Source organism: Petaurus breviceps, unplaced genomic scaffold (genome assembly GCF_028583685.1).
Source record: "Petaurus breviceps papuanus isolate PSGF00001 unplaced genomic scaffold, PetGlider_PUasm1.0 229, whole genome shotgun sequence".
NCBI lineage: Eukaryota > Metazoa > Chordata > Mammalia > Diprotodontia > Petauridae > Petaurus > Petaurus breviceps.
Genome location: NW_027185903.1, coordinates 2,236,728 through 2,259,214, shown reverse-complemented (window position 1 = coordinate 2,259,214; position 22,487 = coordinate 2,236,728). Strand labels below are relative to the sequence as shown.

Genomic DNA, 22,487 nt, shown 5'->3' with positions numbered 1-22,487 from the left:
CTTCCTTCCTTCCTTCCTTCCTTCCTTCCTTCCTTCCTTCCTTCTTTTCCTTCCATACCCATACTCCCCTCCCTTGATTTAGTGGTCTTTTGAAGAAGAAGAGTCTGATGAGCAAGAAGACCTTTCTGTTCAAGATTGGGGAAAAATTAAGGAAGAACTGTGACCCCTTAAGTCTAGGCCAAAAGATGTGTATCATTTACAAGCCATAGGACACATAGGACTACTTCATTCCGAGTGAAAATATTCTAAGAGAAAATAATAAAGACCCTAATAAAAAAATCCCTGCTTGACCTTGTCTCCTTTGGAGTCTGTCATTCCAAGCTGGAAATCATTCTCTGGTTTATAGCAACTTCTGGTTTTAAATCCACTGCAGTAGAGAACTGTCACAGCACCAGGGCCACAAGCCTCTAAGGCCAAGGTAACCAAGCAATTCAGAGGAGTTTGCCTGCTGAGATGGTTTCACAACTGGTGAAAACTTAGATGATGATTTCTGGTGATAATAACTCTAAAGTGTTAACGATATCTTTTGTTTTTTTACACCATAGTTATACCACGTGCATCCATCCACCAGTGAACCTACCCCTAGAATATAGAAAAACACTTTAGCAAAACTGATTTGATTTGCAAAACAACCTTATCTATAGTACATACAACTTTCTGCACCTATGGTCTCCCACCTTGCTATCGAGAGGAGAGCAAAGAGGCAAGAGAACAAGAATTTATTAAGTGCCTGCTATTAATGGTCCAAGCATTGTTCTAAGTAATTTACACATTTCTCATTTAAAGGGACAAAGATTGGTTTTTACAGTTAACCTAATTTTGACTGCCTTTCCATGTTCTTTTTGTGTAATTGTATTCATATGAGTCTTTTCATGGTCTTAAAATTTCTTTTTCCTCTTTTCCTTTAAGATATCTTACATTCATATATCAAAATTTCTTCAAATGATTCTCATTTATCTGATCAGCAACCATTTGGTTGTTACTTTTTTTTTTTTGCTACTACAAGAAGTGGGGTTATTAATACTGTAGCATACATGGGATCTTTCTTTATTTGGCCTCTTTGGAGCATATGTCCAGTAATGCCTGACGAAGCCTCAATGCCACCCTAAATGAACTTGCAAAGGAAATGGGCACTTTTTATCACAGGGAATAGGGTTCTTTCTTTTTGCCCAAAGGCAATCAAGTTGAAACTTTTTGTCCTCTATGTTACTCTGCTCTTAAACTCCAAAGATAAGTACCTCCTTATTGAGGAAAATGTTTACCACACAAAGGCAGGCAAGTGTTTCTACCAGTGTTGGCTAAGTAAGGTGATAACCAGCTTGTACCACTTTTAGACCTGGTTTGGGCTAGGTCTTTCTAAAGCAGTCATTGTCATACAATAATGATGATGATGATATAACACATCTATTTAATGCTTTAAGATTTGCTAAGCACTTTACAAATAACTCATTTTATCCTCACAACAGGTTTAAAGGTCTCAAAGATCCTTCCAACTCTGTGTTCTCATGATTCTATAACCTTGGAGCTGAAAATGAAGGAAAGGCTTTCTCTAAGCATTGTAAAATCCAACACAGTAACTGTTTTCAAAGTTTTGGGGATAGTTCTTAGAGGCAGGAAGCACCTGTATCTGGAGCTCCAGCCTCTACCCAGGGATTGTTCTCACACTGAAGCCTCTTGGTTAATCTCACTCATCACAAGGTGTCCTTTACATTGACTCCTGTTATCTGACTGCTTCTTGGCTATGATTGCTCCATGACGGGAAGACATTGGCAGTTACTGCTACCTATGGAAGACTGAACCTCTGGATGAATGGCAGAACCATTCTTGCCCGCTAGAACCTGTGACCATTTGTGAATGTTGCTGGCACCTTAGATGCTATGGTGTGGAACTAATAGGGGGTGGAACTCATCTCAGGGGGCAACGTGATGAGGATAATTAGCATCCTGGGAACAGCCAGCCCCAGGTGCTAGCTACAAAGGCAGCCTGGGCAAGTCACCACGTCCTAGCTCCCAGTGGTCATTAGCTAGGTCTGGATCCACCATGTGGAAGTGCAGAAACAGCCTCTGGCTCTGGAAGTTGCTCAGTGTAGACAGAATGCCAGGTGCCAGAGTGGTTGGTATTCAAGGCACGTTCAAAACTTACCTGCTTATGCCTCGGGGCTGCATGAGGGATTAGGGTACTATGCCCGTTGTGCCCTTGTTGTGACGGAGAGAGGATGGCTAGCTCCCTGGGCACTGCTTCCTTGGTTAATCTCTAACAGCAATCCCTTGCTGCTCAAAGTTACAAAGTCAAGGCTTTTTTCTTTCCAGACAAGGGCATAACACCCTACATGTTAATTTACTGCAGACCACAGCAAATGAGGAAAGTCAGCCTGGTGAGAAAAGAACAACAATGTGTGAAATGCCCCCAGTTAAAACAAGCTCAAACCCAAAGGAACAAACTGGGAGGAGGTGTGGCCTCCTGCCGTATTGGTGTTATATATAGATGTATATAGGGAAAAGGCTTGGGAACTGAGTCACTCCAGTCAGATGTCAGGTAAGATGGACCCTTATCTCCATGCACCCAGAGCCTCTCACTGAAATCGGTGGGTTCCCCTATGGGTCTTAGTCTGTGCCCATACTTCCCTCTAGATTGCTTGCTTCAAAGATCTGCAACTACAAAAAATGGATATGTCTTAGGGGATGTGGGGATGGGGATAGGATGGAGGAAGAAATGAGCTCACTTTGCCAGTGAAGGGAAACAAAGCTGGTTCTGTGGAAAGCTCAGTGTTTTTCCATGATAAAGACCTGAACAATGAGTGTGATGTTTCAAAAAAATTAGTCATACCCGCATTCTCCAAAGACTTCCTCATTTTAAAGGGGGAATCTGTTCTGACTGATTGTGTAGTGTTTGGGGTCAGAAGGCGAGCTTGGAGGGTTGTAGTAGAGATAAAACGAATCACAATAATAGTGTTCCTTCTCTTGTGCAGGTTGAAGGATCACAGAAATTAGGCCTGGGAGAAATCTCAAAGGGGCAACTATTTTAGCCCCTTATCTCCAGGTGGGACAACAGTGGCAGAAAACTGGTGTAAAGGATGGCACAGCTTTTCTGTTTGATGCTGCTGGTGGTGGCTTTTCAGCCCTGGAGCCCAGTAACTGCTGATGATTTTGTAGAAAGTAAGTGAGGGTCTTGGATCACTCCATCTGTCCTTGCCCCTCTTGTCCCTCTAGATGCCTCTCCAGGTGCTGCCTCTGAACACTCTGGTTCTAGATGATAACAATTATAATAATAAATAATAATAGAAGCTAGCTTTCCAGTAGCACCTACTTTGTGTTAGGCACAGTACAAAGCATTTTAAAAATATTATTTCATTTGATTCTCATGACAATACTGTAAAATAAATGCTTTTTTATCTCCATTCTACAGATGAGGAAACTGAGGCTGAGAAAAGTTAAGAGACTTGCCCCAGGTCACACAGCTAGTAACTTTCTGAGGTCACATCTTCTCCAGGTAGAACTTCCCTAGGAAGCTAAGTGGTGTTGTAGAGAGAGAAGTCAAGAAGGTGGTGAGTTCAAATCCTGCCTCAGATACTTCCTTAGCTATATGACCTGGGGCAAAGTGTTTAACTTTTCTCAGCCTTAGTTTCCTCATCTGTAGAATGAAGGTAATAATAGCACTTACCTCACCGGATTGTTGAGAGATTCAAATGATTTAATATAAAGTGCTTTGCAAACCTTAAAGTACTATATAAATGTTAGCTATGATTGCTATTATTTATTTCCACTGGGGGGGAAAGAGTGAGTGCTAGATGCCAGCCAGAATTCACAGGTTCTTTTTCTAAGCTAGACACTTGCAATCAAAGAATCATTTTTGTTGAGAGAAGCCTCGAGATCCTCTAGTCCCTCCTCTGATTTTGGCAGAAGAGGCAAGAGGTAGAGTTCATTGAAATAGCTCATCCATCTGGTCAATGGCAGAACCCCAGGTTTTCCTGCTCCACTCACTAGGCTCTACTTCCTTGCTCTACTGGGGCAAATGGTTTTTTTTTTCTTCTTGGGGGAAGGATGAGACTTCTTAGAACCTTTTCAAGTCACAGCACACAAGCTATTTATTTATTGCTTCCTCCATCTGCGTATGATGTATGTTTTCTTTGCCCTGCTGGTGCCTAGACAAAGTGTATTTGCTTTCACTTCTTTCCTGAGAAGAGGACAATTGAAATAGGGCACACTGTTCTTGGCTGGTCATGGAATGTTGTAGGATCTGGAATCCTATGACCTATGTTGGAAAGAATCTTGTATTTAGAGTCTGGAAACGGGTTCAAATCTCAGCAATACCGCTAATTATGTAACACTGAGTCATCACTCCATGCCCCTGGGCCTCAATTTGTTTATGTAAAATGGGGGTTTGTACTATATGAAGTATGAATCACTTTGCAGCTCTATGACCCTATGATGCTCTCTCTAATTGACCTGGTTTGGCCTACTTTTACCTTGAAGGTTTGGTCCTGGATCCCTCCATCTGTCCCTGCCCTGTCACCTATTCCTTTCTGTATTTCAACAGAGAGCTGTTCCAAGTGCCACATCAATGCATCCTGTACAGAGACCAATGGCTCTGTGATCTGCTCCTGCCTGGATGGCTTCGTTGGGGATGGCCTCACCTGCTCTGATGTGGATGAATGTGCCTTCCAGGGATGGCACAACTGCTCAACCAGCAACTGTGTGAACACTGTCGGCTCTTACTACTGCAGCTGTCCTGATGGCTTCCAGTTGACCCCTGAGAATGGCTGTGAAGACATAGACGAATGCAGGGACCACAACCTGAGCTGCCATGCTCTGGCCATCTGCAAGAACTCTCCTGGCAACTACTCCTGTGTCTGTCTTCCTGGCTACTTTGGGGATGGTCATCAATGTCACTGCTCCCCTGGCTCCTGTGGACCTGGCTTAGACTGCATCACCAAATCTGATGGGACCCAGACCTGTGAGGATCCATGCCAGAAATACACCCTGCTGGATGAGTACTGGAGAAGTACCACCTACAGGACTGGTTACTATTGTGACACTACGATGCAAGGTTGGTATCGTTTTGTGGGCAGGGGAGGTGTGCGAATGCCAGAGACATGTGTCCCGACTAGTAGGTGCAACACAGCTGCTCCAATGTGGTTAAATGGAGTCCACCCATCCAGCGACGAGGGCATCGTCAACCGAACTGCCTGTGCCCACTGGAGTGGCAACTGTTGCCTCTGGGAGTCTAAGGTGCAGGTGAAGGCTTGTACTGGCGGATTCTATGTCTACCATCTGACCTCTCCACCACAATGCGACTTAGCCTACTGCACAGGTGAGGAGGCACCTGGCATCTGCTTAGGGTAGGGGCTGAAGGATTGGGCAAGGGGTAGTATCCTTGGAATCATCTTTCTTGAGACCTGGAGATGTTAAAGGGATAGACGTTCAACGGGTCCTCCTTGCCCTGTCCCACCTCCCACCCCAACACCATGAATACCATGAGTTCACTAGGCTTTTTATCTGTCTGTTCATGTGAACCTACAGACCCAAGCTCTGTGGAAGGGACCTGCAATGCCTGTGGTTTAGATGAGGATTGCAAGGCAGTGAATGGAAACTGGACCTGCCAATGCAAACAGGTCTCAGATATTACTGGTAAGTTCCTTGGTTGGGGAGGGGTTGCACTGGCCCAAACAAGGACAGTGGATAAAAGGTGTGTGTGTGTGTGTGTGTGTGTGTGTTTGTGTTCAAAGGAGACATTTGTGACCAATCTCTTGGTATTAAATATAATTAATATATGACTCAAGATTATTATCTGAGATCCAAAGCAAGAAGGGACCTCTGAGAACATCTATGCCAAACCTCTTATTTTATAGATGAGGAAGGAGGTTAAATTACTTGTCTAGGGATATATAGGTATTAGGTATTGAGCATCATATTTGAAGCCCAAATCTCTGACTTTCGATCCAATGTTCTTTCCCTGTACCATACTGCCTTCCTAAACAGACATTTCGCTCTAACAGGGACCTTGGAGGTCATAGAATCATAGAGTTTCAGGTAGCAACTGGAAGGGACCTTGAAGATCACCTCATATAGTCCCTTACATTTATAAATAAAGTCAGCAAGCATTTATTGAACATCTTCTATGTGCTAGGTACTGTGCTAAGCAAGCAGTGAGGATACAAGGAGAATTAAAACAAAACAAAATGAACCAAAAAAAACCCAGTCCCTGCTCTCAACAAGCTCACAGTCTATTGAGGGCGAAATAATGAAGAAATGGTGGTTCAGAGAAATTAAATGGTTTACCCAAGGTAATGTAACTAGTTAATGGCAGAGCTAAAATAAGAATCCTTCCTGGTCCAGAGTTCCTTCTACTCAGTAGAAAGTTTTACAAGGATGTCTCCCTCCCCATTGGTGCACATATATATACCCTCTTTGAAATGCAAGGAAGAAGATAAGCCAATAAATCATCATCAAATCATCATCAAAGAAGATAAGCCAATAAACAGGCATGTGAAATACCCTACCTACTGAGATCCATGTGGGTTTCTGTGAGTCTGTAGCTTAAGACAAAGTAGGAACTCTTGGCTTAAAGGTTTTCAGTAGGAAGTTGTCCATGGGTGTGGACTAAAAGATACCTACTACATATGCTTCCTTTTAAGTCCCAACTGAAAGCTTTCCCCAAGCCCTCTTAATTCCAGTGTCTTCCCTCTGTTAATTATTTCCTATTTATCTCATTTTTGCTTGCTTCGTATATATGCATTTGGTTGTTCTCTTCCCTATTAGATCATAGACTTCTTTAGGGCAACAACTGTCCTTTGCCTCTTTGTGTATCCCCAGAATTTAGCACAATGCTTGGAGGTGCTTAATAAATGGTCATTGGTGATTGATGGCCACACTGCTCCCATTCTGTCACAGCCTGCTTGCTATATAGACACGTCATAAGCACCTAGCAGAGTCCACACAGAGCAGTTTGCAGGTATAATGAAGTGTTTTTTGCTGCTAATTGATAGAGTTTGCCTGGAATCTTGGTGATTGAGAGAAAGGCCAGTATTTAGGGTTAGCTATTTAAGTCCTAAGGATTCTAACCTGCAGATTTCCATCCAGTGAGAAGACCCCCAGTCTCTAACACAGGACATCTGAGTTAAAACCTTTTATTGTGTGGAAAGGAGTTAAAATTTATTATTTGGGGCCAAAAAATCAGAGCTGGGGTCAATGTATAGAAGTTACAGAAGAAATTTTAGTTCAGACAGTTAGAGGTGTCCAATAATACAGCTAACTACCTTGTGAGAGAATGATTTCCCTGTGACTGGAGGGGACTCATGTCTCAGGCAGGGTAAGGCAAGATAACAAGCATTTATTAAGCACCTACTATTTTCTAGCACTATGCTAAGCACTAGGGTTACAAATACAAGCAAAAAGATAGTCCTGGCCATCAAGGAGCTCACATGCTGATAGAAAAAGGCAATGTATGAAAGGGAGCTGAAAAAGAGAAGTGGAAAGGGAGGAAAGGTGCCCACTCAGGGGATGGTAGCAAAGTCCACAAAGTCACAAGCAAATCTGGGAGGTAACTGAAACCTGGTGAACCTGAGCTTCTCCCCAAAAGAGAGGTCCCCAGAAGGAACTTTGCAATGAGAGAAGGGAACCAACAATGAAGAGGGATGTTCCAGGATGAGAAAGCCCCAGGTACTGAGTGAAGTTCTGGTTTGGGGCTAGACTAGGTGACCTTCAAGTTTCTGCTAAAATCCTACCTTAGACTGGAAGCTTTTTACAATCCCTTTTAATTCTGTCTTCTCTCTGTGAATTATTTCCTATCTAAGGCTTATCTGAACATATTTTTCTTTGTATGTTGTCTCCCCTGTTAGACTATGAGCTTGGCATCATGCCTGGAACATAGTAGGTGCTTAATAAATGTTTATTAACTGACTCAGTAAACTCTAAAGTTTCCATCCAGCCCAGGTTCTAGAACTCTGTTGTTCTACACTTCATTGACTCTTTCAGATATTGCCCACTTGAAGCCTGATCTGTCTTGCGAGGCCAGTCACATCAAGGTGTCTTTGAATAAGTGTCTGCTGGAAAATTTGGGTTTTGAGCAGATATTTACATATTTGAAAGATAGCTCCTGTGCTGGCTTTGAAGAGAAGGACAACCAGAGCTGGGTGGCAGTGGTAACTCCAGCTCGGGATGGGCCGTGTGGAACCACACTAGTGGTAAGTGGAGTAGAAGCCTCCTGAGGGCAAGGCTTGAGATTCTATCATTTGGGAGTGGGAAGGGGCAAAGCACTTGTGGTGCCTTACTGTGGGAACCAGGCGGCTGGGTAGTGACTTGGGGAGGCAGTTGGTAGACCAACTGGGAAAAGGTGATGGCTCTCATTATTGATTTGAATGACCTGTTAGTTATTTTTCAGTCATGTCCAACTCTCTGTGACCCCATTTGGGGTTTTCTTGGTAGAGATACTGGAATAGTTTGCCATTTCCATCTCCAGTTCATTTTACAGATGAGGCACTGAGGCAGAAGGGTTAAAGTGACTTACACAGGGTCACACAGCTAGTTAAGTGTGTGAGGGCAGATTTGAATCCATGAAGATGAGTTTTCCTGACTCCAGTCTAACACTCTATCCACTGTGCTAGATGATTGTCCTGTTTAATGACCTGAGGTTTATACACGCACACGTATGCACACATGTGCATATGTGTGTATATCCCCATATACACACATATCTGTATCTCTGTCTATCTATCTGTCCTAAAATCTATACCTTAATTCTCTTCCTTCCCCCACCATCTCAACAAAGCCCCTATCCCTTCCCATATATGTCTCAGGATTTCTTTTAGTGACTTACTTTCTCTTTCAAGTTTCATTCTAGACCACTTAAAACTATTGGTGGGACAGTGTTTGTGCGAGATCACACAGTGTGATTTGTCTTGGCTTCTGTATTCCAGAAAACCCCCCACACCTGTTTTCACACACCTGGATTTTTCCCTGGGACTTTTATCGAGCCTTATCAGTCATGTTGTTGCAACATGGCTGGATCCAGGAGTCAGGTCTATGTTTGCTCTCCTCCAGCCCCCACCTTTAGTGTTAGCACCTCCTCCTTGCCTTTAATCTGCCTAGTGATTTCATTCTACACTGTCTTCCTCAAACACGCTTCCCTTTCTCTCTTATTTCCCCTTAATTGGGTGACCTATATAAATAGTGCCTTGAGTTCTAGATCCCTCCCTTCCTCTCTCCTCCACCCAAACTTTCCCATTCTGTGCTCCCTTCTCACTTAGTCAGTTCTTGAACTGAAACACAATCTCTTAGCACTCCAAAGTGGGAAGACACTTTAGAGAACATTTGGTACATATTGGGGATGGTTTAATGTGTCACCTCTCTGCAAATGACAATGATGCCTTAACTCAGAGAAATTAATGTAATAGTGAAATTCCAGGAATGGTAACAGCAGTGTTGGGGAAATAATGTTCTGGGGTAGAGGAAGGCTCTGTTGTGACCCCCAAAACCATGGCACTGGAATGTCTACCTACTGTGCCTATATGCAAGATTAGCCCTGAGGGATTTAAGGACATTTTTGTTTCATTGAAAAAACAAGTTCTTGTTGAGAAGTTAACTGGCAGCCTAGCAACAAAGAGATGATTTGAAAATCTCCTTGTATGAAGGGTCATATAGAGAACAGATTAGGGTTAATAAGAACAACAACAATAATAGACAGCTTACATTTATTTTTTCTTACATTTAATTTTAATTTCATATTTTTCAAAAATAGGTAAACAAAAAAAATTTTGGAGGGGGGAAGGCAGGGCAATTGGGGTTAAGTGATTTGGCCAAGGTCACACATTTAGTAAGTGTGTCAAGTGTCTGAACTCAGGTCCTCCTGACTCCAGGGCTGGTGCTCTATTCACTGTACCACCTAGCTGCCCCTAAACAAAAAAAAAATTTAACATTTAAAAAAATTTTTGAGTTCCATATTCTCTCTCTCCCTTCCCTCTATCTTGATAAGGCAAGCAATTTGATATAGATTATACGTGTGCAGTCATATTAGCCCCAAAAATTCAGATTTCTTAAAGGAGTTTAAGGTTTACAAAGCATGTTTCTCACAATATCCTTGAGGGGAAGGTAATGCAAGTATTATTAGTATTATTTGCTTTTGTGGAGGGAGGAAGGCAGGGCAATTGGGGTTAAGTTACTTGCCCAAGGTCACATGGCTGTTAAGTGTCTGAGACTGGATTTGAACTCAGGTCCTCCCGACTTCAGGACTGGTGCTCTATTCACTGGGCCACCTAGCCGCCCCTAATGCAAGTATTATTATTTCCATTTTACAGATGAGGAGACTGAGGCTTTGTGGGGGTGACTTGCATATGATTACACAGTGAGAGTCAGAGTTGAGTTTGAATTTAGAAGATGGGAAGATTAATAATCCATATTAAGTTTCCAAGATAACTCCATGGGAAGTTTCTGGAGGTAGTGGGCTAGATCAGATCATTTCTATAATACTCTGAAAAATCCAACTGCAGAGAAAATTATTGCATATGACCCAGATTTGGCCTAATGTAACAATAATAGCTAATATTTATATAGCATTTATGTAATCAGGTACTGTGTTAAGTATTTTATAACTGTTATCTCATTTGATCCTTCCAACAACTCTGGGAGGTAGATACTATTATTATCCTCATGTCACAGATGAGGAAACTGAGGTAAACAGAGGTTAAGTGACTTGCCCAGGGTCACACAGCAAGCATCTGAGGCAAGATTTGAACTCAGGTCTTCCTGACTCCAGGCCATGCCTTCTATCCACTCAGCTGCCTACATACATGTAATGTGAGCAGAGAAGGCAGAGAAGGCCTCAATTCGTGACATGAGATGAAAGGGAAGGCTCAGTGCAGCAAAATATTTTTGCCTTTACCCACCTGGGGCCTGAAATTATACCATTAATGTTTTATTCCTTTTTATCTTAAAGACTTTTCCATCTTCCAGAGTCCTATCTTGAAATAGAATACACCCGGGAAAGGTTTGGCTGTTATCATTTTATACCTGAATCTGACAGGTGGGAGGGGACAGAAGGGAGAAGGAAGGGAGACCACAGTGTGGTAGAAAAAATCCCCGAATTTGGAGTCAGAGATTTTCAGTTCAAATCCAGGCTCTTCTCACTTACTAGCTGAGAGACCTTGGACAAGTCACTTCATGGCTCTTGATTTTAGTTTCTCATCTGCAAAATGAGAGGGGTTGAAACTTTTTCAACTCTCAGTCCTGCGATACGGGGGCAGGTATCCTAGAAGTCCAGGGTCCAGGGACATCGAAAGGAGTGGAGGATGACCTTCACTGACTTCACAGTTTCCCTAAGGCTAGCCTACACAGGAACTATAGTCTGGTGGCCTTTTCTCTCTGTTCCCTTCATCTAGAAAAACCAAACCCATGCTATCTATAGCAACACTCTCTACTTGTCTGACAAAATTATCATCCGAGATACCAACATCAACATCAACTTTCAGTGTGCCTACCCTCTGGACATGGAAGTCAGCCTCCAAACAGCAGCCCAGCCCATTATCAGGTATGGTAGGCCTGCATCTATAGAGAATACTTTAAGGTCTGCAAAGCCCTCATATGGTCTTACTACAGCCCTGTGAGGTAGGTGCCAGTATAACCTCAATTTTACAGATGAGGAAACTGAGGCATGAATGACTTGCCCAGGGTCACAGAGCTACAAAATGTTTTGAGGGAAGATTTGAACTCAGGTCCTTCTGACTTCAAGCCCAGCATTGTGTCCACTGTACCAGCTAGCAGCTTGTTCTGAGGATATTCAGCAGCCTGTGGGATAGGAATACCTGAGCCCACTGAGGACATCTTAGCCAAATCCCAGAATCTTAAACCCTGAAAGGGACCTCAGATTTCCTCTTAGGACAATCCCTTCATGTTTTAAAGATGAAGAAACTGGGCCCAAGAAAGTTAAATGAGTGGGTAACATGGCAGTTACCATCAGAAATAGTATTCAAGGCCAAATCTTGACTAAGAAGCTTGGTCTTTACACCTGGAAGAGACGTTAGACGTCATCCGGTCCAAACCTGTCATGTTACAGATGAAGAAAGTGAGGTGAGGCCTAGTGAGGCCTAGTGTCCAGGATGACACCACCTAGAAGTAGCAGGACCAAGAACTTTAACCCAGATCTTTTGGCTCCATCCCCAGTGCCCTTCCTACTCCACCACATTAACCCTCAGTCCTGTGATACAGCCTCTGACATCCTGTGATCTCTCCTGCTACAGTTCCCTGAACATCAGTGTTGGTGGGACAGGGATGTTTACAGTGAGGATGGCTTTGTTCAGAAGCCCGACCTACACACTGCCCTTTGAAGGTTCTTCTGTGGCCCTCTCCACTGAGGCCATACTCTATGTGGGAACCATATTAGAAAAAGGAGATTCAACCCAGTTTGTTCTGTTGATGAAGAATTGCTACGCCACCCCCAGCAGTAATGCCACGGACCCCTTGAAATACTTCATCATAAGAGACAGGTAGTTGACTATTCTTAAGGAAGTGTGTGGCTTGGGGTCTCAGGTGGGAGGAGGGAATAGGGGAAAATGAGGAGGAAGCATGGACTATCCAAGTAGTATTGTGGAGTGGGGAAAGGGATGAGAAACAGATAGAAGGGAGGCAAGACCCTCCTACCTCTAGATGACCTCAGAGTCCCAGGGAAAACCAGGAAATATTTCTAGAAATACATTGACACCACAGTGTCAGTGACACTCAGCACTCTTTTCTGGTAGGAAGATAAGCATCTCCTTCCCTTGCCCTTTCCCTAACAACTACCTCTTGGTACTCCTTTTTTTTTTTTTTACTGAGACTACTCTAGACCTCTAAAATGCCCAATATTCTACTGGCCCACTAAGATTCTATTTTAATTCTCAATACTGAATACCTCCTGGGGAGGAGAACCATGAGAACACATCTTTTACAGTTGTCCACGCACTCAGGACCCAACTATTCAGGTGAAGGAGAATGGGATGTCCTCCCGAGGGCGATTTTCAGTCCAGATGTTCAGGTTTGCTGGGAACCATGATCTAGTGTACCTGCACTGTGAAGTGTCTCTCTGTGACAGCAGGAATGAGAAGTGCAAACCTGTAAGTTGACCTTCCTCTTCTCATCTTTGTCCTAACCCAACCTTCCCACCTCAACCAACAGCAGATTCACATTTTCCCATGTATACTTGCGCCTAAAAGAGATAAGGTAATGGGAAAAAGACAAACTGCACTCTTCTCTCTATGCCCTTACTCATGAGGATTCAGGGTTTTTAGATAGGGGAGTTTTGGGTATCTTTGTTGTTATTTTCTTAATTTAAGGCAGGGGGTTTTAATCTTTTTATTACTGTTTTTGGACCCCCTAGTGAAGTCTATGAACACCTTCTCAGAATAATATTTTTAAGTGCATGGAATAAAGTGCATAGGGTTGCAAAAGAAACCAATTATATTAAAATATTTTATCAAAATCTTAATAAAAAGGAAAATAAAAATCAAGTTCAGAGATGCCGGGTTAAGAGCCGGGAGCAGGAGGAGAGAATTGGGGTGTCAAGGCAGAAAAACAGGATTATTAAGAAGTACAACGGGGTTGGTAAAAATTTGGACAAGGGCTGACCTTGTATGCAACATTGCCTCAGCTCTTTATTTTACAATTAATTTGGTAACCACTGACAAGAGTAAATACTCTAAAAATCAAACACAATAAAACACAAAATCACATACAAAACTGTGAGCTCCTATCTCTGACTCAAAAGAAAAAAGAACACTTATATAAATTTGAATGAAACAGTGCAGCAAGGGTAACTGAAAGCAGCTAGAAATAGTCCTGACACAATTCGTAGCCAGAAAGGAAGAGGGAGCTCAGAGAGGGGTCTCTTTGTTTTAAGTATCCATTGAGTTTAATAACTCTTCAATTTAAATTTAATTTTAGTTTAATAAGCTCTTCTGGCTGTGCAGCCAATTGGAGGACTCAAAATGCCAGCCATTTAACCCTGACTTACATGTGGCAGGAAGAAGACTGCAGCCTGGAACCAGAAATGGTCAATCCAGGATGACCCCTCTAGAAGCCAAAGCAACTATTGTTCCAAGAGTTTCTTATTTGGGGACATCAAGTATCTGTTATTTTTATCAGTGTTGGTACCCCCTCTGCTGATGAAGATTGAAATCCCTCCACAACAAAAGACTGTCTTTGAGAGTTGCTGTGGCCAAAATAATTCACCACCCTTCAGTCAAGCTGGGGAAAATTCTGGCCTTTGGACTGCAGACATAAAGTCTATCAACAGGCTCATAGTCAAAGCTTTTCTAGCTAGCCAAGATTCACCAGAGCTTGTGCTCCACAGGCCTAGACTTCAACAAGATAATAATAATAATTTGTGGGACTTCATTGCTATCCTCCAAAGAAAATGAGGAAGGTTCCCAGCATATGGGGTGGTGCTGCTGTCATGAGCCTCGGGGAGGACAGAGGCACGAGTAGCACAGGATAGACTGGAAAAAATTTATTGTGATCTGCAATGGGATTACATATCCATTTGAGTGACATCTTTACTATTCATATATCTAGTCCTAATCTTTTCTTCTTTAGCATTGCATTTCTTTGCTATTATATTTTAATTAATTTTTTTTATTTTTGCTTTTTGGAGGGGGAAAGTAAGGCAATTGGGGTTACGTGACTCGCCCAAGGTCACATGGCTAGTTTTGTGTTAAGTGTCCGAGGCCAGATTTGAACTCAGGTCCTCCTGACTCCAGGGCCAGTGCTCTATTCACTGCACCACCTAGCTACCCCTCTTTGCTATTATTTTTATGTAGTCTGGGTATATATGCTCTTTGAATCCTGACATTTTCCATCTGTACCACTTCATATGTTTTTCCACATTTCTTTGTGTTCTTCATATTTTAAAACTGCCTTTTGCATCTCTGGAATTGGGTTTTTTTAGGGGAGAGGGGGGCCTTAGTTTCACAATGGGAGATTACAGTCAAGGGTTGTGGGTTATGTCACATGGAACAATCCAGTTATGGGATCTCACCTAATAAGAGTTTCCTTCTGTCACTTTCTCTTCACTACAGTCTTGCTCAGGCACCAGACACGGTAGTGGAGATACCATCAACCCAGTTCAAGTTCTGAACTTGGGACCCATCACTCGGAGAGGTAATTGACTTGTGCATTCATGATCTCCTTGGTGAGGGAAGAAGTGGAGTGGGTATATGGGATAAAGTCATGTAGGCATTTGAGCCCAGGGACACAGATGGTGTTTTTTCTGTTCAAAATTAGAAGACTCTGGATTTCTGGATGTTGGGGGAGCCAATACTTTTTTCTCTTATAGGGCTGTTCCATTAATAATGATTCTCTTCTTTAACATTTACCCTGGCTATTGTTGCCCAGGTGACAAAAATTGACAACATAAGGATTGGGTCACAAATCATAGAAGTCTGGAAGTGTTATATAAACCAAAGGGAAGAATAAACACACAACTTCCCTCAACTACAAAATTGTAAGCAAGAAGCTCGATCTCACTGTGCTAGTTGGGAACTTTGATGGTGGAATGAGCAGGGTGCCTTGGTGAGCACCAGAATCCAGTTCAGTCATAGCACTAGCAAATGGGAACACCAGCTTGCCATGCATGCCCTCTAGGTATTAGGAATAATTATATATGCTTAGAGCTGGAGGGGAACTGAAGCCACAATATGATCTGTCTCCTTGCCTCCAGTCTAGTTAATAAGTAAACAAGCTCAAAAATGTTCTCTGATTCCTTTTTGAAGATGTGTCAAGGGAAAGACTCCATTGCCTTGGTTGTCCATTCAAGTGACCAACCTTATTACCCAAAATAAGTCAAGTCTATTGGGCACTTATGGGATGCTTTCCCAGAACCAGGCACCAGAGAAAGAGAGGTAGAAAACATGGCTCCTGCCACTAAATATAGCATAATCTCTTTGGGGAAGATAGGAATAAAGAAGATAAAACAATTAGGGAATAGTACAATAAGGCATAAAATGTAATGCTAAATTGTCTATTTGGGACAGTAAGTTCAGAGAATGAAAAAATCAGTGTGGTGTAGAATGTTCAGGGTTGACTTCATGGAGGAATGGGCTCCAGAGTCATATGATCATAGAATTGGAGCTAGAGGAAACCTCAGAGGCCATCTAGTTGAACCTCCTTATTTAACAATTGAGGAAACTGATGGCCAAGGAGGCTGTGACTTACCAAAAGATCACACAGTTAGTAAGGGGCAGAGGTAGTATTTGAATCTAGGGTAGTTGTAGGATGGATGATTCACATAGTAGTGATACTAGCTGTCATTTATCTAATGATTTATGGCCACAAATGAATAAAGATATATTCATTATCTTATCTGAGCTTCACAAGGACCTCATATGGTAAACAGTGCTAGTGTTATAATACACAATTGAATAATAAGGAAACTAAGTCAAAATTCTTGTTAATACAATGACCATCCTTGATTCCAGATGACCATTATGAAAAATGGTATCTATTATAAAAAGGTGATGGATTTAGGGTCCAGAATCACATACACACACTTTTCATACATATGTGTATATACATATATATGTATATGTGTCATATTATATTTCTATATTTTATTTGTGATATATGATGCATTATATTATATTGTATATTTTATCTGTCTATATATCATATGTCATATATCTATTCTATATCATATTCTATATGTATGTATATATGAAGCACAAATAAGATTGATATATGTATATATGCATGTATGCATATATTATATGTCTATATATGTATGTGTGTACATATAAAACATTAGGGCAGTTTGGTGGTGCAATGGATAGAGTGCCTAGCCTGGAGTCGGGAAGACTCATTTTCATGAGTTCAAATCTGACCTCAGACACTTACTAGCTGTGTGACTCTGTCACTAAATCCTGTTTGCCTCAGTTTCTTCATCTGTAAAATGAGCTGGAGAAGGATGTGGCAAGTCATTCCAGTATCTCTGCCAAGAAAACCCCAAATAGGGTCATGCAGAGTTTTACATGACTGAAGTGACTGAATAACAATAATAAATATCTAAAACTAGATATAAGAATTAGATGTATGTGTATAAAAGAATATGTACACATATTCTACATCATTCTACGTCAACATATATGTGCACGTATATGAGATAATGTACATATTTATGTAAGTATAATATTTATGTGTATATATGATACCTACATATGTCTATATATTATATATTTCTCATATGAGAATGGCATGTACATATTTATGTATAGATGTATGAATGATAATAAATATATTATATATAATAAATATATAAAACATTGACATAAGAATTGGGTGTATGTGTATGATATAGCTTCATGTGTACACATATTGTACATCAACAAATATATATTTACTATATATGTCTATATGAGACACATGTATATATGTATGCAGATATATATCTATGTATATTATACCTACATATATGTGTATATATTATAGATCTCTCTATATATTTCTCATACGATATACATGTGGGAATGAGATGCATGCATGCATATATATATGTATGTATGTATGGTACAGCTATATGAGTATGTACATATATATTTTAAATGTGTACCTATTTGTATATAACCTATTGGAGAATTTATTTTGTTTGACAATGAATATTTCCTATGAGAAATGTCCTTTTTTTCCAGTGGGGTAGGGAGATGGAGAGGAAAGAAAATGAACAGATTTCTGTTCATTTTTGAAAAGAGAGAGCTGGGAGGTGTACTGCAGATGTGAAATGTTGCACAAACCATCAGAGGAGGTTATTGAGTTACTCCTTTTACTTTGTTACCAGAAACCCCTCTTGAAGTGAGTGTAATCTCGAAATGCTTGCCCTATAAAAACACCAATAGAACTGGGGAAAAAAAAACAATTGGGTAGAGAGAGACCTAAGGAACAACCCTCTCATTCTACAAAGGAGGAGGCTGAAGCCCTGGGAGGTTTTGAGGTGTCTGAGATCACAAAGATACTGAGGGAACAGAGCTGAGGCAGGGACCCAGGTCTCCTAACAACTGCACAACACTAACCACTACACAACGCTACTTGTCAGGAATTAGATAAGTGGAGAGGAAGGGGGAAGAGCATTTCAGGAAGGGGGTAAAAATAGGAATGATGTTCCTCCTGAATCAACTGAAGGTGTTGAGGGCCTTGAGTAATATAAACCTGACACCATCACAAAGATGTGAGATGGTTCTTTGCACTCACTCCCTCTCCATCTCTTTTCCCATCTCCTGTGATTGTCAAGAGCTGTTAGGGTCCCTCTTATAACAGCCTTTATTTGTTGGAAGACTAGAGTCAAGCCACTTCTTAGTCTTGTATCCTCCAGGGCAACTAGAGAGACTAATGCATCTCTTTGTACCCACAGATGCTCAGGCTGGTGTACTGAGTGATGTCTCTAGCCGTGCAGGTATGTAGTTTTCTCTCTTCTTATACAGGTCACAACTAGTCTATGAACAAAGTGAAATTTTGGTAGCTCAACAGAGACGTGAGATGTGCAAATTCAGAGACATCTCCCTCCCAAATGGTCATATGGACTATTTGTGACCGACCTGGGTAGAGCCTTCCAAGCTCAAGTTGGCCTGAGCAGCCACAGTCAGACACTGTACCCAGACATTGTGATGTCATTTGGTCCTCTTTGATCATGAAGGATAGACAATGTCACCTCTTTTCAACTTAGTTACTTCATACAGGTTGGACTAAATGGTTTCTAAGATCCTTCCCTTTCAGCTTCAAATCTGTTTTCTTAGGAACCCTGTGATTCCACCTGCAGCATTAACTAATAGGCATTAAATCACAGCCCCTCAGGGCATATTAAAAGACAGACCAGGAAAGAGGAACCAGTCTTTGTACAATAGCTCCCTGTGTCTGACTCTGAAGGAGTGTCTATAGACATAGGAACCCAGGGTCACTTAAGGTGAGAGAACAAATTGCATAATAACACCTAACAAAAACAACAAAGATACATAAGGTATAAAGGACCAGACTTAGAGTTAGGATATCCTGGATCAAAGTCTCACTGCTGACACACTGGCTGTGTGACCCTGGGTAAGTTACTGAACTTCTCAAAAGGATTACCTCTACATACAAAAGATGTTTTCCTCCATATTTTCACCTGCCACCCAAAATCATTTGGCATGCCTAAAGCAGCCTGAGCCCTAAGCTGCGGTGGGCTGCAGGTTGTGCCAGCTTGGTCTAGGCAATTCTATAAGAGAAGTTGCAGAGAGGGCATTTACTTCATTGGTGGAGGGAGCACCCTCCCCTGAAGTTTTCTATAGTCGGAAGGAAATAAGCATTGATAGAGTGCCTACTATGTGCCAAGCACTGTGCTAAATGCTTTTTATTTACAAATGCTATTTCATTTGATCCTAACAATAACCCTGTAAAGGAGGCTTGATTACTATCCTCATGTTACCACTGAGGAAACTAATGAAATGGAAGATTTAGAGAAATGAATAAGGGCTTGCTTTTATGGAGCGTTGTCCTAAAGCACTTGGCATGTACTACATTATTTTATTTCATTACTCCAGTGATTGGTGATGATATTATCTCCTTTTTGCCCATAAGGAAATTGGAGTTCAGAGAGGTTAATCAATTTGTCCAAGGTCACATAGCAATCTCAATCCTTCTGATTACAAAGTTAATGCTTCTTCCACCTTCCAGAGCTTTCACATTATGGACCTGATAGAATGTACCTCCTATTAAACTAAACATGAGGTTCCTCAGTTCTTCCCTTTCAATGCCTTTGAAGGTCAGCAATTAATTGGTAGACTTTATGAGTCCTTGATTTGTACATTAGGTCACAACTCTATGATGCAAAAAAGCTGATTATCCAGCTGCTCGGTCTGTTTGATGCCCAACATCTGTATGGGGGCCAGGTGATAGTGGTGGTGGAGCCCCTCAGGTGTTTGGTACCGGCATGGCAACATTCTATATTTATTCCCCACCTGCCCCCCCTCCAATCCCTAAGTGAGCCCCATGGCAATTGAGAACTAATTTTGAAGACTTCTCCCAGAGTATTTCCCACTTTCATTTCAGGGTTCCTGACACCATGGCTGGGTGTGCTCCTGCCAATCATTGTCCTTCTGGCAATCCAGTGATCCAACTGAGGGAAGCACTGGGTTTGCCAGCTGCTTGCTTGCAGCCAAAGAGGAAAGAAGCTTCAGAACCAGCAATCTGCAGTCTATGCCTCATTCACTGCAGAGGGAAGAGGCAACACAGCCCTGGAGAGAGCAGCAAGATAGGGCTCCCATTGTTTGCTCTTTTTTCGTCTTTTCATTTTTAATAATGGTCCTTTAAATGGACACCTCACCTGGACATCTTTAACTCCTGCTTTCTCTCACCACAGAATTTCTGAAGCCTCCTTCAATTATGTTTGCAAGGGGAGATTTCTAGCCTCTCAGATGTGTTATAGATAGAGCACTGGAATAGGAAAACTTACATTTTAGCCCTGTCTCTGCAGTCACCTAAGCTCTCTGAGTCTCAGTTTCCTCATCTGTGAAATGGTAATCTCAACAATAATATGATAACGATGATGAGAAATAATAAAAAAAATCCTTTCTGTGTGTTTGTCATTGCATAGTTTATAAATTACATTTTTGTCTATTATTTCATTTGAGTCTCACAATACCACAAGGAAAGTGATGCCTTTGGAATCACAGAACCTGGGTTCAAATTCTGCCTCTGATGCTTACCTGTGTGACCTTGGGCAAATATCTCTGTACACCCCTGTACCTCATCTCTTCCCAATCTGTAAAATTAAGTGGTCTAGGTGGTCTTCTACCTCTAGAGCTAGGATCCCGCTACCACATTTTCCAGTATGAGGAGATTGAGGTTCAAGGAAGTTAAAGAACATGCTCAAGATCATGTAATTTGGAAGAAGCAGAGCAAAGACTTGGCCCCAAGCTCTTGACTCCCACATCTGGGATTCATTCCCATAAAACTTTAGATTAACACAAAAACAAAACATTTGTTATAGATTGGGTGTGGGAAGAAAGAAGATGGAACCAATTCCCATCCCCCCTCCCCTTCTTGCCCAAGTGGCTCTCTCACTTTATCTTTTGTCTCTACTTTCTTCTCTGGGTTGGATTCAGGTACCTGCATCATTTCCCATCTCTCATTCATTTTTGGAGTGAAAATATTAGACAAAGTGAGAGTGGAAATTATGTAAGTAAATATCAGAGTTGTTTCTTAGACTGCTATAATAAAATAGATGGAAGCAGATGTCACAGAGGAGAATAAGAATGCAGCCTTTCCACAGTGGCATGCATACCCTGTGCTCATTTATTTTGAAATGAGAGCCATCATGGCATAATGGATAAAGGGTTGCCCTGAAAGCCAGGAAAACCTGAGCTCTAGCTATGGGAACTTGGGGAAGTGCCCCCAAACAACTTTCTGAAACTATAATTTGCAGAGAAGGTGCCCAATCTTCATTGATTTAGGGCAGACCAGAGCAACTTGGCAGTAGGTAGGGGCCAAAATTATAATAGGCTAAACTTCTTCAGACCAGATAGGTTAGACCTGGACAGACTGATGATGTTTGGTTGCTGTGGGTCACGTGACAAACAAAAGCATGCACAGTGGACCCTACATTTTTTGTGAACTCCCCCAAATCCCTTGGTGGGCAGCAAGTGACCCACGGGTCCATGTTGTGCAGATCTGATATTCTGATATAGACAGTTCCTTTTCTTCATAGTTTCCTATACCACTGAGGGGGTCCAGTCCCGCTATATAGAGGAGAAATCAGGCAAGGAGCATTGAGTTACTTTCTCTCTCTCCCCTTCTCTCTCTCTCTCTCTCTCTCTCTCTCTCTCTCTCTCTCTCTCTCTCTCTCTCTCTCTCTCTCTCTCTCTCTCTCTCTCTCTCTCTCTCTCTCTCTCTCTCTCTCTCTCTCTCTCTCTCTCTCTCCCCTTTTCCCCTCCCCTTTTCTCTCTGTCTCTAGTTCTGTCTCTTTGTCTAGCTCCGTCTATCTGTCTCTCAGTCTCTGTCTCTCTTCTTACCTCATATCTGTTTCTCTGTCTCCCTTCCCATTTCTCCTGTGTCTGTCTTTCCTTGTCTATGTGTATCTGTCTCTGGCTCTCAGTTTTTCTCTTTCTCTCTCCCCCTGTGTCTGTTTCTGTTTCCCCTCCCATTTCTCCCATGTCTCACATCTTTCTCTCTCTCTCTCTCTCTTTCTGTGTCTCTGTCTCCCCCATTCCCTTACCTTGTGTCTGCCTCTGTCTTTTTGTTTCTATCTCTCTGCCTTTCACTGTATTTCTGTCTCCCGTCTCTCCCATGTCTGTCTTTGTCTTTATGTCTTTCTGTCTGTCTTGATTTTAAGTCTTGCTAAAACTCTTATAAATACCTGTGGAAAGGATTCCATACTAAGATTAGCATTCTTGAACTGAATTGATGGGAGTTGGTGAAGGGCAGTACGTCCAGAGCCCTCCAAAGATCCCTCAAAAAATAAACCTGTCACTGGCTGAGTTGTTAATCAATCAGAAGACTTGGGATCAA

The 22,487-nt window shown here is 41.8% G+C and overlaps 2 protein-coding genes across 2 annotated transcripts in view; both read left to right on the top strand.

The window, feature by feature from the left end:
* PDILT (protein disulfide isomerase like, testis expressed) overlaps positions 1 to 290 on the top strand; it is a 57,413-nt gene extending 57,123 nt beyond the window's left edge. Inside the window, exon 11 of the mRNA XM_069095974.1 lies at positions 83 to 290. Within this exon, the coding sequence (XP_068952075.1) occupies positions 83 to 163 (81 nt within the window). The 3' untranslated portion in view covers positions 164 to 290. The remainder of the gene's footprint in view (positions 1 to 82) is intronic.
* Positions 291 to 2,476: 2,186 nt separating this feature from the next.
* UMOD (uromodulin) lies at positions 2,477 to 20,585 on the top strand. The gene is made up of 11 exons (XM_069096059.1): positions 2,477 to 2,535; positions 2,969 to 3,155; positions 4,537 to 5,310; positions 5,520 to 5,627; positions 7,974 to 8,182; positions 11,372 to 11,520; positions 12,230 to 12,475; positions 12,919 to 13,081; positions 15,041 to 15,122; positions 18,361 to 18,402; positions 20,031 to 20,585. Exons 2-11 carry the CDS (start codon positions 3,074 to 3,076, stop codon positions 20,090 to 20,092), a joined length of 1,917 nt encoding a protein of 638 aa, XP_068952160.1. The 5' UTR covers positions 2,477 to 2,535; positions 2,969 to 3,073; the 3' UTR covers positions 20,093 to 20,585.
* The last annotated feature ends 1,902 nt before the right edge of the window (positions 20,586 to 22,487 follow it).